General features: G+C 44.3%; 2 protein-coding genes across 2 annotated transcripts in view; one reads left to right on the top strand and one right to left on the bottom strand.

Annotated features, from left to right (window-relative positions):
• Positions 1–203: 203 nt before the first annotated feature.
• Positions 204–2,821, bottom strand: LOC105892839 (tubulin beta-4B chain-like). The gene is made up of 4 exons (XM_012819155.3): positions 2,647–2,821; positions 1,934–2,042; positions 1,612–1,722; positions 204–1,425 (listed from the first exon to the last, which is right to left on the bottom strand). Exons 1-4 carry the CDS (start codon positions 2,701–2,703, stop codon positions 368–370), a joined length of 1,335 nt encoding a protein of 444 aa, XP_012674609.1. The 5' UTR covers positions 2,704–2,821; the 3' UTR covers positions 204–367.
• A 957-nt stretch (positions 2,822–3,778) lies between these two features.
• Positions 3,779–15,202, top strand: part of fer1l6 (fer-1 like family member 6) — a 27,904-nt gene continuing 16,480 nt past the window's right edge. Inside the window, 20 exon segments of the mRNA XM_042703278.1 lie at positions 3,779–4,130; positions 4,480–4,556; positions 4,941–5,058; positions 5,163–5,217; positions 5,317–5,448; positions 5,808–5,870; positions 6,008–6,086; positions 6,444–6,600; positions 7,241–7,427; positions 8,320–8,512; positions 8,872–9,170; positions 9,859–9,967; positions 10,808–10,979; positions 11,279–11,399; positions 11,711–11,811; positions 12,379–12,469; positions 13,418–13,537; positions 13,835–13,987; positions 14,270–14,429; positions 14,822–14,946. Coding sequence (XP_042559212.1) covers positions 4,096–4,130; positions 4,480–4,556; positions 4,941–5,058; positions 5,163–5,217; positions 5,317–5,448; positions 5,808–5,870; positions 6,008–6,086; positions 6,444–6,600; positions 7,241–7,427; positions 8,320–8,512; positions 8,872–9,170; positions 9,859–9,967; positions 10,808–10,979; positions 11,279–11,399; positions 11,711–11,811; positions 12,379–12,469; positions 13,418–13,537; positions 13,835–13,987; positions 14,270–14,429; positions 14,822–14,946 — 2,547 coding nt within the window. The 5' untranslated portion in view covers positions 3,779–4,095.

Genomic DNA, 15,202 nt, shown 5'->3' with positions numbered 1-15,202 from the left:
ATATTCTAACGACAAAATGACAACATATTGGATTGACCATTTATGTTATGCAAAAATCCCTTTTACACTTGTACTTGCTGCATGTTGTAAACTGACTTCAAACTCAAATTCCAAACAGTTTCATACCAACGCAAGTGGGTGATCAGTCCCTGAATTACAACATGATGATATGACAACCATATCTTATAAAAATGAACTTTTTTTAATACTGCCTACTTACAATAAGTGAGTAATGAACCAACAAGATAACTGTTCAAAAAAAAATTGGTAGCATTTATTTCTTTAACACTTAAAAGCAGATCAAGATGTTTGATAGAGAGGAGAGGAAACTTGAAAGGGCTGTGATAAGAAAGTGGGGAACACATTTTTAGGCGTCCTCCTCGCCTTCCTCCTCGAACTCGCCCTCCTCCTCTGCGGTGGCGTCCTGGTACTGCTGGTACTCGGACACGAGGTCGTTCATGTTGCTCTCGGCCTCTGTGAACTCCATCTCGTCCATGCCCTCGCCCGTGTACCAGTGCAGGAAGGCCTTGCGCCTGAACATGGCGGTGAACTGCTCGGAGATGCGCTTGAACAGTTCCTGGATGGCGGTGCTGTTGCCAATGAAGGTGGCGGACATCTTGAGCCCCCTGGGTGGGATGTCGCAGACAGCGGTCTTCACGTTGTTCGGGATCCATTCCACAAAGTAGCTACTGTTCTTGTTCTGGACATTGAGCATCTGCTCGTCCACCTCTTTCATGGACATGCGTCCACGGAAGATGGCGGCCACAGTAAGGTAGCGGCCGTGGCGCGGGTCGCAGGCGGCCATCATGTTCTTGGCATCAAACATCTGCTGGGTGAGCTCGGGCACGGTGAGGGCCCTGTACTGTTGGCTGCCTCTGCTGGTGAGGGGGGCGAAGCCAGGCATGAAGAAGTGCAGACGGGGGAAGGGCACCATGTTGACGGCGAGTTTGCGGAGATCGGCGTTGAGCTGGCCGGGGAAGCGCAGGCAGGTGGTGACGCCGCTCATCGTCGCGGATACCAGATGGTTGAGGTCGCCGTATGTGGGCGTGGTCAGCTTGAGGGTGCGGAAGCAGATGTCGTAGAGGGCCTCGTTGTCGATGCAGTAGGTCTCGTCCGTGTTCTCCACCAGCTGGTGAACGGACAGCGTGGCGTTGTAGGGCTCCACCACCGTGTCGGACACCTTGGGCGAGGGCACCACGCTGAAAGTGTTCATGATGCGGTCGGGGTACTCCTCACGGATCTTGCTGATAAGCAGGGTACCCATGCCTGATCCGGTGCCACCGCCCAGCGAGTGGGTGAGCTGGAAGCCCTGGAGACAGTCACAGCTCTCAGCCTCCTTCCTCACCACGTCCAGCACAGAGTCCACCAGCTCTGCGCCCTCCGTGTAGTGGCCCTTTGCCCAGTTGTTACCAGCACCACTCTGTCCTATTTACAACAAGATGAGAGGAAAAACAGAAAGCCCCCCAAAGAGTTAATCTCTATGTATACAAAGTTAAGAGCATGTTTATTTTATTTTATTATTCTACACTCTTGCATCACTTAATGATTTATATTTAAATGTTTTTTGCAAATCAGTCTTTCATGATAAGGTGTTTCAGATTGAAATCATACCAAAGACAAAGTTGTCCGGGCGAAAGATCTGTCCAAATGGGCCAGAGCGCACAGAGTCCATAGTGCCTGGCTCAAGGTCCACCAGGATTGCCCGGGGAACATACTTTCCACCTGAGGGACAGGAGGTGAAACAGGACAGGTCAATGAATGAGCATAATTTAAACATAATTTCAAATTTAAGATATTTCATAGGCCTACGTAATCTAGTACAGAGGGGTGTTCAAAATAACACGAGGTTGTCATATTAGGATAACAGTAATTAAGATATTTTAGTTAATTCCTCAACACACCATCACAGGATTAAGCCCAAACTAAAACTGACCTGTGGCTTCGTTGAAATAGACGTTTATTCTCTCTAGCTGAAGGTCGCTGTCACCATGGTAAGTTCCAGTTGGGTCAATGCCATGTTCGTCACTGATTACCTCCCAGAACTGTAACAAGTGGCCATATAAAGTAATGTTAGCTAGTCAGAAGCCATCAAGGCTTACACTAAAGGTCACGTTCACATTTTTGGTTGTTGGCAGCACTTCAGGTTAACCAAAAAATGTCCCCATTAACAAGTCAACATTTGTCTGAACATTAATTTGCAAACTCAAGGAAACAACCCAGACACAGGTGAAGTTATGCATGAAACGTTAATCATTAATGCACCAAAAGCCATACATTCATTTACTCCATAGCAAGCATTACCTAGCATTATCCACTGTTCAACGTCAACAGTCAATTTCTAACATTCGCAATGTTCTTCCATTCTGAATACCAGACGTTAGCTAGCTTACGTTAGCAGCCTGGCTATCTAGTAAAGCGCCAGTGTTAACCTGGCAAACCGAATATCTATCATCAACCAAATGAAATTACACATATTAACTAAATTACTTGTCAGATGGGGAAATATGTTAATTTATGTATGCGGTCAAACCAAAATATATTTGTATAAAAATAATCAATGCCAACCGGCGCTCTACTGAGTTAGCTAGGCAGCATAGCAAAGCTATCATTGTTAACGTTATCCTTTAGTTAAGGTTGGTTACTGACCTTGGCGCCTATCTGATTGCCACATTGACCTGCTTGCAAATGGACAATCTCCCTCATCTTGTTATAACCGTGATAAAACTATAATTAATGATAATAAACTACTACCAAAAGTTAATATTAGCTAGGTGGATGGTTATACTTGATTCCACCCACAGTCAAATTGGAGATTTGCTTTTCCTTTTTGGAATGACCGTTGAATTTTAGAATGTTCGTTAATCACGGTGCAAGGCAAACAATCTGATTGGTCACTTAAACTTAGGTCACGTTGGACTAGCGCACCATGTCATTGGCCATTTTAAGAAATACATCGAATTATGATAGGCTGTTAACCACCATGTACATATTTGTTGTGTGGAAATGTCGAGTCCCTTGGAATTCAACTTCAAACCATGTTTACATTTACTTGTGCAACATGCACCATGCATCACATCAAACTACCAGTGCTTTTATACAAAAATTGTGAAATATCATAACTTAATGTTTAATTCAGTGTAAATTAATTGCATTGAATTCATTTAATTTCTAATGCCATAGGTTCATGCCCACCCAAGTACCATATCACATATGTTTTCTAAAGTGAATATTTACTAGGGGTGTATTTGTTCAAGCACCAGTTTCAAACATCCTGTTCCACCTCACGTAAGGCAAACAATATGCAATCATGCCTGGATGAGCATTGCTTGAGCTGAAAGCGTGATCTGTTACAACAACACTGTAATATTTTCTCATACACACAAAAAAACTGTTTCTTTACATGATTGTGTGTAGTTTTTAAAATGTTCATTTCCCAAAAGAAAAGCAAAAGCATTAGCCAATATTACTTTGACAATGTGACTGGTGTTCAGATCACCATATGCTGTCTTATATTGTCTGTTTATGAGAACAAAGGTGAGAAATACAAATCTTTTCTGTCCTCTAACATGGTATGAGACTTGGATACAATGCCCAGATGTAAGATTTTTGCTTAACAATTCATAGGGATTCTGGGGATTTCAGAGTTCTGAAATTTAGAGGGTGAGGGTTTAGAGAGTGCCGGTCTATTTTTAATGTCATAAAGGAAATGGCAGTTGGAGGCCTGTCATATTCGTAGGCTTCTGGTGCACACAGATATTCTCATTAGTTCCAAGACAGACAGACACACTGGCTGGATGTTTGTACACTGGTGCTACTAACAGCCAAGCCTGCTTACCACACACATGCAGAATTTACCTTCTAGCCACAGAAAGTCAAACAAGCTCTATGCTCCAAGGGGTGGGTGTATGCAGAGCTGTCTCCTCATATGTTCACTGTCTCCAACTCCCACTCCCTCTCTCTCTCTTTCTCGTGTCAGTCATAGGACGCATCAGTGATAGTGTGTCTGATGACTCTCGATTCCTAGCATTCTAAGCTTTCAAGAAGTGTGGTGGACAGAAGCCGTGGAGACAACATATCCTAGGACCATTGTGTGTCATGGATCCGACGAAAAACACCCCGACAACACAGCGGTGAGTGTCCTGGACGAATGATGGATGGCGTTGTAATTAGCCAGATAAGTGTCAAGAGATTGAGTGGAGACACAAAGTCACATGGTTTATGTGGGGCCGTGCTTTGGGGGGGGGCAGGCAGGATGCTGCTGACCGGACAAACGGTTGTATTTCTTGAGATGCACAGCTAGTACATTTGAAATTTGTAGTGGTGTTTTAGTGGGTCCTGATGTCTCAGCTTGCTACGTAAGTTTGTTTGTTCTGTGTGTGTGTGTGTGTGTTTGCTTTAAATGAGTATGAGTATGTGTGTATGTGCATGTGCAACAGTGCATAAATGAAGCATACCTGAGGATGTCCTTTGCTTTTATAGGAAATTGTTTGGTATCAAGGTGAAGAAGAAGAAGAAAGCAAACAAGGGTCTAGTCTTGGCAAACAAGGGTGCCCTGGGTAAGGCCTTGAAAGTAAACATGCTGCTGTATGCAGATCAGAAGGCAGTGAAAGTCACGTATTTACAGATAGGACGGTTATGGCTCTCTGAATAATGACACAGAAGCTTGTGACTAGCTTTATGGTGTCTTTTATGGTCTTTTAAAAGATTATATCCAAGACACTCTTATGGTAAATACTTTTATGTTGTGAAGTATTTGGCATATTTATCATGACATATGCTGGTTAATGCACTTGTTCTGAATAAGACATCCTTGAAAGACATTATTTTAAAATACACAATTATAAAAGCAATTCATTATAAAATATATTATTTGTTTGGGCTAGATTGAAGAATATAAGCTAAATATTCTTGTGTGTGTTGGTCTTGTGTGTTTTCTCCAGAGGTGTCTGAGGTAGAGCCTGGCCCGGAAGACCCTTCACTGGGGGAGACCCCGGAGAGCAGTCCTCTGGCTGGACCCTCTGGCCTGTTCCCATTCAGAGAGATACCCCGAACCAAGAGGTATCTTTGACCTTTGACCTTTGACCTTTGACATTCTCATATCTATATGGTTTACAGCATTTTTAAGTAGGTGACTGACTGTGTCTCTACCGGTCATCTCAAAGGTCCAGACATCTGGGCAAGATTTTGAAAGGCGAGAGCAGATCTAAAACGTTTCAGGTAAATATACATGTACATTGACAGTGATTGTCAATATGTTGCCATTTATTCTCTATAACATGTGGATAATTCCATCTGGGCTTCACTTTCCTCATGAAGATCTCAATCAACATCACAGAGGCAAAGCAACTAGTGGGGGAGAACGTTGACCCCAGTGTAGTGATGGAAGTAGGAGATGAGAGGAAACAGACAACAGTGAAAGAGGGGACAAATGCTCCCTTTTATAATGAGGTACAGGTTATTTAAAGTTATTCATTCAAACTTCAGTGTCAGTTTAAAGGGAATTTTGGGGATTTTTTAACCTGGGCCCTAATTTTAGGTCTTTTTGGGGCCAAACTTTTACCAAGGACAATTGACAATAGAAATCGGTCCAGTATTGAGTTAGAATGCTATAACTGTCAACCGCAAAATCCCTTAATCCCATGGGGCATGTACCCGCGTCAAAGTACACAGCTTTTTTCTGCCTCTGACAGGCTCATAATGTAATTCTAAGTGTCTGACTACATGGAAAAGCTTGAAAAATCCCAAAGTTTCCCTTTAATACATGATCGGTCCCCTGATATTGATCAAATATTTTTTCGCCTGAACAGTACTTCGTATTTGACTTTTTCGGCCCACAAAACACCTTCTTTGACAAAGTCATCAAACTGTCGGTAAGTGAACCAATGCGAAACCTTACAGAGCTAACCATGTCCTTCTCTAATGTTTTGTAGCCTCATCAGAAAGTTTAAAGTAGATTTATATACTTCACTACATAAAGCAGTTTTATAATCACCTCTCTCTACTCTAGGTGATGCACTCCAAAATAATGAGAAGCTTTTGTATTGGCTCCTTCAAGCTCGACGTTGGAACAGTCTACAGCCAACCAGGTGAGCCTCACTCTGACAGTCCGTCCACTATGGGTTTGGTCATGGGTGAGATTAGTGGTTGGAGCATACAGTAATCATTAGAAAAGGAATGTCATTACATTGCAGTGATATATTCTCATTAATTGAGCATACACTGTTAATTCAATCTGGCCCAGAGAAAAAACATACAAGTGATGCATTCTGGGTATGTGAAGTCAGTGTGTAAAGGCATTATGACTGAATTCTTGAATATGTATGATGGTCAAGTACATCATGAATGGACTTTTAAGAGTACTTATGCACTCATAAATACTGCCTTTGTGTGCACTTACTATTTTCCACTTCCGAAAGTCGAATCTCTTTCTCTCTGTCTCTTAGGCCACCAGTTTATCAACAAATGGGCGGTGCTGATGGACCCCAGCAACATCCAAGCCGGGGTCAAAGGTTACCTGAAGTGTGACATCAGCGTCACGGGGAAGGGCGACTCCACACAGCCCTCACAGAAGTTCAGTGATGCTGAGGAGGTCATTGAAAAGTAATGTTCTCCTGTGCTTCTTTGATTCATGCGTCATCTTGATTAACTTACATGTGCTTGCCTCAGTTACAACAGGCCGTGCTGGCCTGAATGAACATTTCTAACAAGGGTTTTTGCTCAGTGGCATCATCTGCCTTGTGACTTTCTGCCTTGTGACTTTGTGACTCTTTTAGCTCTTTTTAGAATGAATCTGTAAACATTATGCTAAAAGTCCACTCTGTCTGGCAAGCATACGGTGTTAGTGAGGAACACAGAAGGCCTGTTCTCTGTCTGGTAAGCATACGGTGCTAGTGAGGAACACAGAAGGCCTGTTCTCTGTCTGGTAAGCAGACAGTGCTAGTGAGGAACACAGAAGGCCTGCTCCACTAGTATACATCGACATGGGTATCCGTGGCTCATTGTGAGTCATACAGTGGGCACCAGAGAGATCAATGAATACATCAGCATGTCTGAAACCAGGTTTTGTGGACAGCACCATTATAAAACATCCAGATGGTTGCACTGTTTTGCTTTGAACCGAATTTTGGCCAGACCTCTTTCATAGCAAGAGCCAAATGGCAAGCCTACAGCTTGTTCTGTTGGTCTTTGCACCTGACTAACCTGACCTCTTACTTTCTGTTTCCTGTGAACCCTGACCCAGGAACCTCTTGCTGCCCCTGAACTTCCCCTCGGAGCGCCCCTGGGCCTGGTTCTATGTGAAGGTGTTCCGGGCTGAGGGCCTCCCCCGCAATAACTCCAGCATCATGGCCAATGTCACCAAAGCCTTCATCGGAGACAACACTGCCCTCATAGACCCTTACGTGGTGGTGTCCTTCTTTGGCCAAGTGGTAACAGCACCATTCACTTCAGATAAAGTCAGTGCTGTGCAAAAGTTTAAGGCCTTTGTCTGAACATGCTTATTTTTTTCTTCAGCGTGAGCGCGTCTCTATATTTAGATTTTCAAACATTTATTTGTATGCACGTACTGTATATGTTGCTGATTGTAGTGAAGTAAATGGAAGTAAAAGCTATTTAAGCCATCATCACTTTAGCATTGTTTCAAACCTGCCTAAAACGTTTGAACAGTACTGCATGTTCATATCTTTTTACGTGCTATTTTTGTGTTTCATTGGCATTCATAAAATATCTGCACAGAGACTGAGGACTCTTTAAACAAATCTGGCTCTAATCTGGCTCTAATCAGTGATTTAACAGTGACTGCTGCATGTGACCTGCCATTAGTCAAGAAAGGTGTGGACCATTATTGCTGTCATTGAACATACAGCACCCCCCGCCCCACCATCCTCATCCTCTTCATCATGCCCCCCCCCCATTCTCATGCTGCTCCTCATGCTCTTCCTCCCCCCATCATCCTCTTCCTCATGCCCCCCATCCTCATGCTGTTCCTCCGCCCATCATCCTCTTCCTCATGCCCCCCCATCCTCATGCTGTTCCTCATGCTGTTCCTCCGCCCATCATCCTCTTCCTCATGCCCCCATCCTCATGTTGTTCCTCCCCCCATCATCCTCTTCCTCATGCCCCCATCCTCATGTTGTTCCTCCCCCCATCATCCTCTTCCTCATGCTGTTCCTCATGCTCTTCCTCCCCCCATCATCCTCTTCCTCATGCCCCCCATCCTCATGCTGTTCCTCATGCTCTTCCTCCCTCCATCATCCTCTTCCTCATGCACCCCCCATCCTCATCCTCATGCTCTTCTTCTCCCTCCCTGTGTGGCTCCAGGGCCGGACGTCCACCCAGAAGAGCACGGCAGAGCCGGTGTGGAACGAGCAGATCGTCTTCAAGGAGATGTTCCCCCCGCTGTGTCAGAGGCTCAAGATCCAGGTGATAGATGAGGGCAGCATGAACGACGTCGCCATAGGGACGCACTACATCGACCTGCGCCGCATCTCCAACGACCAGGATGGGGATAAAGGTGCTGTGATATGCCCGTCCATGTGTTTTGTAGATTCGCTTTTAGGGAAGCATACTGTAGCTGCCACTCAGCACACATTGTCCATGCAGTCATTCCATAAATTGCAGGTTGTACTGTACACAAGTAAAGGAGCTGTGTAATTCCTTTATCTGGGCACTTGTCATATTTAAAAAATATCTATAATATCTATAATAAACATTTGAGAAATCATGGTCCTGTACACATAATGGTCCTAGGTATATGCTCTTGTTGATTCATCATGGTGTTGTTTTATTGCGCATGTTGCCCAGTTCCTAGATAGCACTAGGATTCCAGGATCCTGATCCAGTTCTGGTTCTCTCTGTTCTGCCTCCCCCCAGGTTTCCTGCCCACATTCGGGCCGGCCTGGATCAACATCTACGGCGCGGCCGACAACAGCGAGCTGAACGAGGGTGTGGGGGAGGGGGCTTCGTTCCGAGGGCGAGTCCTCATTGAGCTCGCCGTGGAGATCCTGTCTGGAAATGTGGAAATGAAGATTACCCGCCCGACCAAGTCCACACTCAAGGAGCCGAAGGGAGGGAAGGCGGCAGGGAAGGAGCAGGCGGGAGGCGCAGGAGGAGAAGAGGAGAAGGGCAAGGCTGCAGGACCGGAGGTCATCCCAGTGGAGAACCCGCCTACGGTGAGAGAGGGAGAGGCAACATGTCTTTGCAAAGGAAAGAGAGAGAGAGAGAGAGAGATGGAAGAGCAACAGATAGCTTGAAGTATAAATAAAGATAGATAGACAGATAGTTTAAGAGTACCGTATGTTGGATATTTGTATAAGTTGATGAACATGGATTAACAAGTATGAAAAGTCTCACTTAAAATGACTAGCAAAATAATTGAAATAGGCAGACTGACTTAGAGAGAAACAGCCCAGCTGCAGACAGAAATAATTGATCTTGCCACAAGGATCCCAGGGAATGAGAGGGGTGCCAAAAACACACACACTTACTGACCTGAACTCACTTACGGAGTTAGGGGTAAAAGTTAGAGAATGGGGTTAGTTCTGATTGGCATTGGAGAAGATCCAAATACAAGACAGTGGGAGAAATGAAGTTCCTTTAAAAAGACTGACCAGACATTCATACAATGAGATCGAGATAATCCATGGAACATCTCCTTATTATGGCTTAATGACTACAATAAACTTCAGATCTACACATGCTGCCTTTTGACTCTTGGTTGTGGAGAGTGACAAAAAGTATAAAAAAGGTAGTTGGGTATTGGCCTCGGACCGTACGATCAGATAGGATAAAAGCAGTCTTTTGTGTGGACTAGTGGAATAGGATAAATGTCATGTTTTGAGTGATATCTGTTGTGTGCAGGTTGGTGTAGAGGACCACGAAAGCTTCATGCTGTTTGGAGTTGTGTTTGAGGCCTCATTGATTGACCGGAAAATTGGTGATCGACCCATCAACTTTGAATTCACCATTGGTACTTTCAAATTTTAATTAATTAATTATGTAAAATGAACGTTTTTAATATTCTTTAAATATATTATTTTAATATTATACATTTCAAATAAATTATTTTTATTTTAAATACAATTGAATCTGTTCTGTTAACCCTCCTATTATGTTTGGGGTCAATTTGACCCTTTTCCATGTTTAACGTCTCTAAATAAATGATTGACATTGTTTTTTTTTGCTTCATATTTAATTACTTTTCCTAGTTTAATGGGGACAACTGGGTAAACACAAAATTAACATGATGATATGTTTTCAATGTCCTGTACACATGCTTTACGCATAGGTGTTGTTTGGGGTCAATTTGACCCCAGGCTGTTTTAATTGTATAAAATATATAAGAAATATGATCTTTTTTCATCTCATTGTTACTATTCTTGATTACAGATTTTTTTTTTATTCCAAATGATATAGATAACAACAATATGTACTTAGAAATAATATGAAGCCATACAACACCAGAGTGATATCTCTTTCCAATTTTAAGTCAATCAGTGAGATTTGATGGTGATCTGCATATTTCTCCATAGTAGCGTTACATGTATTCTGGATGTATAAGGGGGGTGGGTGGGGGTATTGTTTTATTTTTAAGGGCTATTTAGGTAGTCAACAAACAAACCTAAAATACCTGACACATAAACGTATGTATAATAATTTTTTGGAGGTTTAAATTGAGTGCATTTTTAACATAATAGGAGGGTTAATAACATAATATGACAGTGGTTGCTATGAAATTGCATAACATTTAATTGTTTCAAATTGGAAGGATGAAATTAAGCAAGTTTGCATTTTTATTTGATGTATGCAGGGAATTATGGGAATCTGATCGATGGTGCCCAAGGGACCAGTAAGAAGAGAGGAGGGGCAGAGCCACATGATCTTGACTCCTCCCAGACCACCCCCCTTCTGGAGAGTGATGAGCCTTTGCTCTGCAAGCCCACCACGCCTCCAGAGAAGCCCATCAATGTCGAAGGAAACAGGTCCTGTGACAACTGATTTGGGTTGAATAATCTATTCAGATGAAGCAGCTCCGATTCCTTTCTGGTTAAACATCCAACTATGTTTTGCTCTGTGTTACAAATCAAGTGTCATCAGCTAGATGCCTTTCACAGAAACAATATGGTGTCAGACGCACCGTTTTACAACTTAACTCCTACTCTGATCTACTAATTGCACGGGGATAGTTTCCAAAGTAGCCATTACCATTTGCTCCTCTCTGTCTTGGCCCCTATACTGCCAGCCAGGCTCTTGTAAATCTGTTGAGGTGTTTCCCCCACAGGTACTACAACTACCTGCCAATCAACCAGAAGAAGCCTTGCATCCACGTGATGAGCAGCTGGGAGGACCGCACCTACCGCCTGTACTACTCCAACGTCCTGGACAGCATCGCCATAGCATTCGTACGTCTAACCATCCGTTATGCATACGCCGACAAGCACACATGATTAGTATTGTGAGAAGAACTAATGGTTATGATGGTAGATCACACTTTAGTGGCACCTGCCACTGGGGTAGAAGTGTTCATGATCATCTGCTATCTAAATTACTTTTGATTTAAATTACTTAATTATTATTACTATATAGGCGAAACATGGAGTCGAGATCTGAGACATAGACCGTGTTTTTAGATGAGTGCTGTTGTGACATCACTGCTCTTCTTTGCCATTGTATTGATCTGACCCTTGCTGCTGCTGTGCCTGTCCAATGGAAGGAGGAGGGCGTGGCCAAGGCAGGATCACTGAACAAGCAGCTCGACGCAGGGGCGGAGCCTCTTCTTCTCAGGGTCTTTCAGGCGTTCTGCAGGGACGCCAGGTAACTCAAGGCCTACTGGGTACACAACACACAACACCATACACAGACAGGCACTGACTCCAGCCCTATTGGGTACACAACACACAACACCATACACAGACAGGCGCTGAGCACACAACACACAACACACAACACCATACACAGACAGGCGCTGAGCACACAACACACAACACCATACACAGACAGGCACTGAGCACACAACACACAACACACAACACCATACACAGACACTGACTCAAGGCCCGGCCTGGGTTGGCCTGGGTTCTGACCCCTCAGGGACACAAGAGTCCATGCATGCACATGTTTATCATACATACAGGCATGGAGTGTGTGGATTAGTGAGAATATTAGGTGTCTTTGTCATCTTTTACCTCAGTGCTGTAGAAATAGAAGTGTGTGTGTGAATGAGAGAGAGAGAGAGAGAGAGAGCGAGAGAGAGAGAGCACATGGGTGTTTGTGTGTGTGATAGTGAGAGAAAGAATTTGTATGCTGACTGTTAATATTGTGAAATGACTGAGAGTGACTTGTTACTAATGCGTGGGATTGGGCCTCCTCATTCCTCTCCAGGAACTTTATCGCCTTTGCTTTGAGGAGGGTGAAGGGGAACCGGCTGACCCTGCTGGACAAAAAGCGTCTGATTCTGTGCAAACAGGAACTGGTATGACCTCAGCTCTGTCAAGCGGCCTCGACCAGAACTAGAAACTCAGTAGCAGCATACATTTACATTACATTTACATTTACATTTAGTCATTTAGCAGACGCTTTTATCCAAAGCGACTTACATATGTGCGACTTACAATGTATACACATTTTACATTTACACTGATGGCACACTGCACATCAAGAGCAATTAGGGGTTCAGTGCCTTGCTCAAGGACACTTCGACAGGGAATCGAACTAGCAACCTTCTGATTACTAAACGACTTCTTTACCTCCTGTACCACTGCCGCATACACAGAATTAAAATAATGAATCAAAGGTGCTAAGGTCTTAGGGTGTGACATTTTATATATTAGCCTCTATGCTAACAGGGCCTATGACCTCAGGGACCTTAGCCTCTATGCTAACGGAGCCTAGTATGACCTCAGGGACCTTAGCCTCTATGCTAACAGGGCCTAGTATGATTTCAGGGACCTTAGCCTCTATGCTAACAGGGCCTATGACCTCAGGGACCTTAGCCTCTATGCTAACAGGGCCTAGTATGATTTCAGGGACCTTAGCCTCTATGCTAACAGGGCCTAGTATGATTTCAGGGACCTTAGCCTCTATGCTAACAGGGCCTAGTATGACCTCAGGGACCTTAGCCTCTATGCTAACAGGGCCTAGTATGAATTCAGGGACCTTAGCCTCTATGCTAACAGGGCCTAGTATGATTTCAGGGACCTTAGCCTCTATGCTAACAGGGCCTAGTATGATTTCAGGGACCTTAGCCTCTATGCTAACAGGGCCTAGTATGACCTCATTGACCTTAGCCTCTATGCTAACGGAGCCTAATATGATCTCAGCCATTCTGCTGGCCTACAGTAAATAGTTACACAGAGTTAGAGGGACATATCTATTGTCCAAAGGGTATATGTGTATGTGTGTTTGTGTTTCGATCCCCTAGGAGAGCATTATTGAGGTGATCGGCTCGATAACAGTGCCCAAGAGGAAGCCTCTGAGTGTGAAGGAGCTGCTGCTGGAAGCCCAAAAACTCACACAGAAACTACGCTTCCTTGTGGAGGAGGTCAGTGTGTGTGTGTGTGTCAGTGTGTGCGTGTGTGTATGTGTGTGTGTGTGTTTGTGTATGTGTGGCAGTGAGAGAGAGAAAGGGGTGTATTTTGTCAGTGATTCTGTCTCTCTGTGTGTGTGTACGAGTGTGTGTGTGATGTTTATGGGTGGGGGAATATGTTTCAAAGGAGTATGATAAAGATGTGGTAATAGATGCTCAAATGAATAATTCTGTTATTCTGTTCATCAAAGGGCATTGTGTTGTTCGTGTGTGTGTGTGTGTGTGTGTGTTTATTTGTGCTACTTCCTCCAGCCTCAGCACACCCTTCCAGATGTGTTTGTGTGGTTGCTTAGCAACAACAAGCGTGTGGCGTATGCCCGGATACCAGCCCGGCGCCTTCTCTATTCGGAGAACCCGGAGGAGATGGGTCGGGACTGTGGCAAGATCAAAACCCTCTTCCTCAAGGTACACATGCTTAGAACCCTGATCCTCAACGTAGCAACACATGCTTAGAACCCTCTTCTTCAAGGTTTGAACCTTTGTCTTTGAAACACTGTATACACCACAGGAAGAAGGCTGTTACCTGTAGTTCTCAAGAGGGTGTTAAATGCCTGCTCACCTGTCGCCCCCTGGTACCTGTAGACGTCAGGTGTTACACATGTCCTTACCTGTAGCCCTGCAGGCAGGAGGGCGTTACTTGTAGTCTTACCTGTAGACGTCAGGTGTTACTCGTGTCCTTACCTGTAGCCCCCAGGTAGGAGGGTGAGTGGCTGGACGGTGCAGGCCAAACTGGACGTCTACCTGTGGCTGGGCACCTGCCAAGACTCCACCCACAAGATGGACAATCTCCCATCAGGCTTTGCGGCGCTGCAACCTGGGGCCAGGCCGGCCTTCCTGCTGTACAGAGGCAAGACTCCTCACTGACTCTTACAATAAGTCAGACCAAACCTATCAAACAGACAGATACTCTGCCCATCTACACAATGTATAGACTTCAACATGAATGTAGAAACCAGGCAAATATGACCAAGAAATACCTTTTTAGATAGGAAAGTGGTGTGCGAAAATGACTACATATCTTAAACCATGAATCTTTAGACCTCATTAGGTTATAATCGGGGTCAGATCTATAGTGGACCTCATTAGGTTTGAATCAGGGTCAAATCTATAGTGGACTTTGGACCTCATTAGGTTATGAATCAGGGTCAACCTGATTGAATCAAGTAGGACCCCTTTGGTCTAGCCCAATGTAAGTGTCTGTTTGTGTCTGATGTTTTGGGTTTGTTATGGTTCCTCCAGATCGGCACCGCTTCCAGCTGCGGGCCCACATGTACCAGGCCCGTGGACTCATCGGTGCTGATGCCTCCGGCCTCTCCGACCCATTCGCCAGGGTCTCCTTCCTCAACAACAGCCAGACCACAGCAGTAAGAGGACATACTCTGAAGCATGACATACACATGATTTGGAGGACATACAGACATTATTTTAATGCTGGACATACAGGCATTATTTAAATGCAGTATTTACAGTATTGAAGCATGCGTCATAGGTGCTTGCATAGAAATCATCCACCCAATCCTATTAATCTATGCCTGATTGTGTTTCATAATCAACCAGACCCTACTAATCTATCCCTGCTTGTCTTAGATCATCAACCAGACCATACTAATCTATCCCTGA

Source organism: Clupea harengus, chromosome 2, assembly GCF_900700415.2.
Source record: "Clupea harengus chromosome 2, Ch_v2.0.2, whole genome shotgun sequence".
Taxonomy (NCBI): domain Eukaryota; kingdom Metazoa; phylum Chordata; class Actinopteri; order Clupeiformes; family Clupeidae; genus Clupea; species Clupea harengus.
Note: the sequence above shows the minus strand (reverse complement) of the source record. Positions and strands in the feature narration are given on the sequence as shown.

Bases quoted from the DNA above. Each gene is read 5' to 3' on its own strand.
- LOC105892839 (XM_012819155.3), bottom strand. From the start codon at position 2,703: ATGAGGGAGATTGTCCATTTGCAAGCAGGTCAATGTGGCAATCAGATA. The intron at 2,043-2,646 runs GTCAGTAACCAA...CACTTGTTACAG, and splicing joins GCAATCAGATAGGCGCCAAG to TTCTGGGAGGTAATCAGTGA. The intron at 1,723-1,933 runs GTCAGTTTTAGT...CCTGTCCCTCAG, and splicing joins CTATTTCAACGAAGCCACAG to GTGGAAAGTATGTTCCCCGG.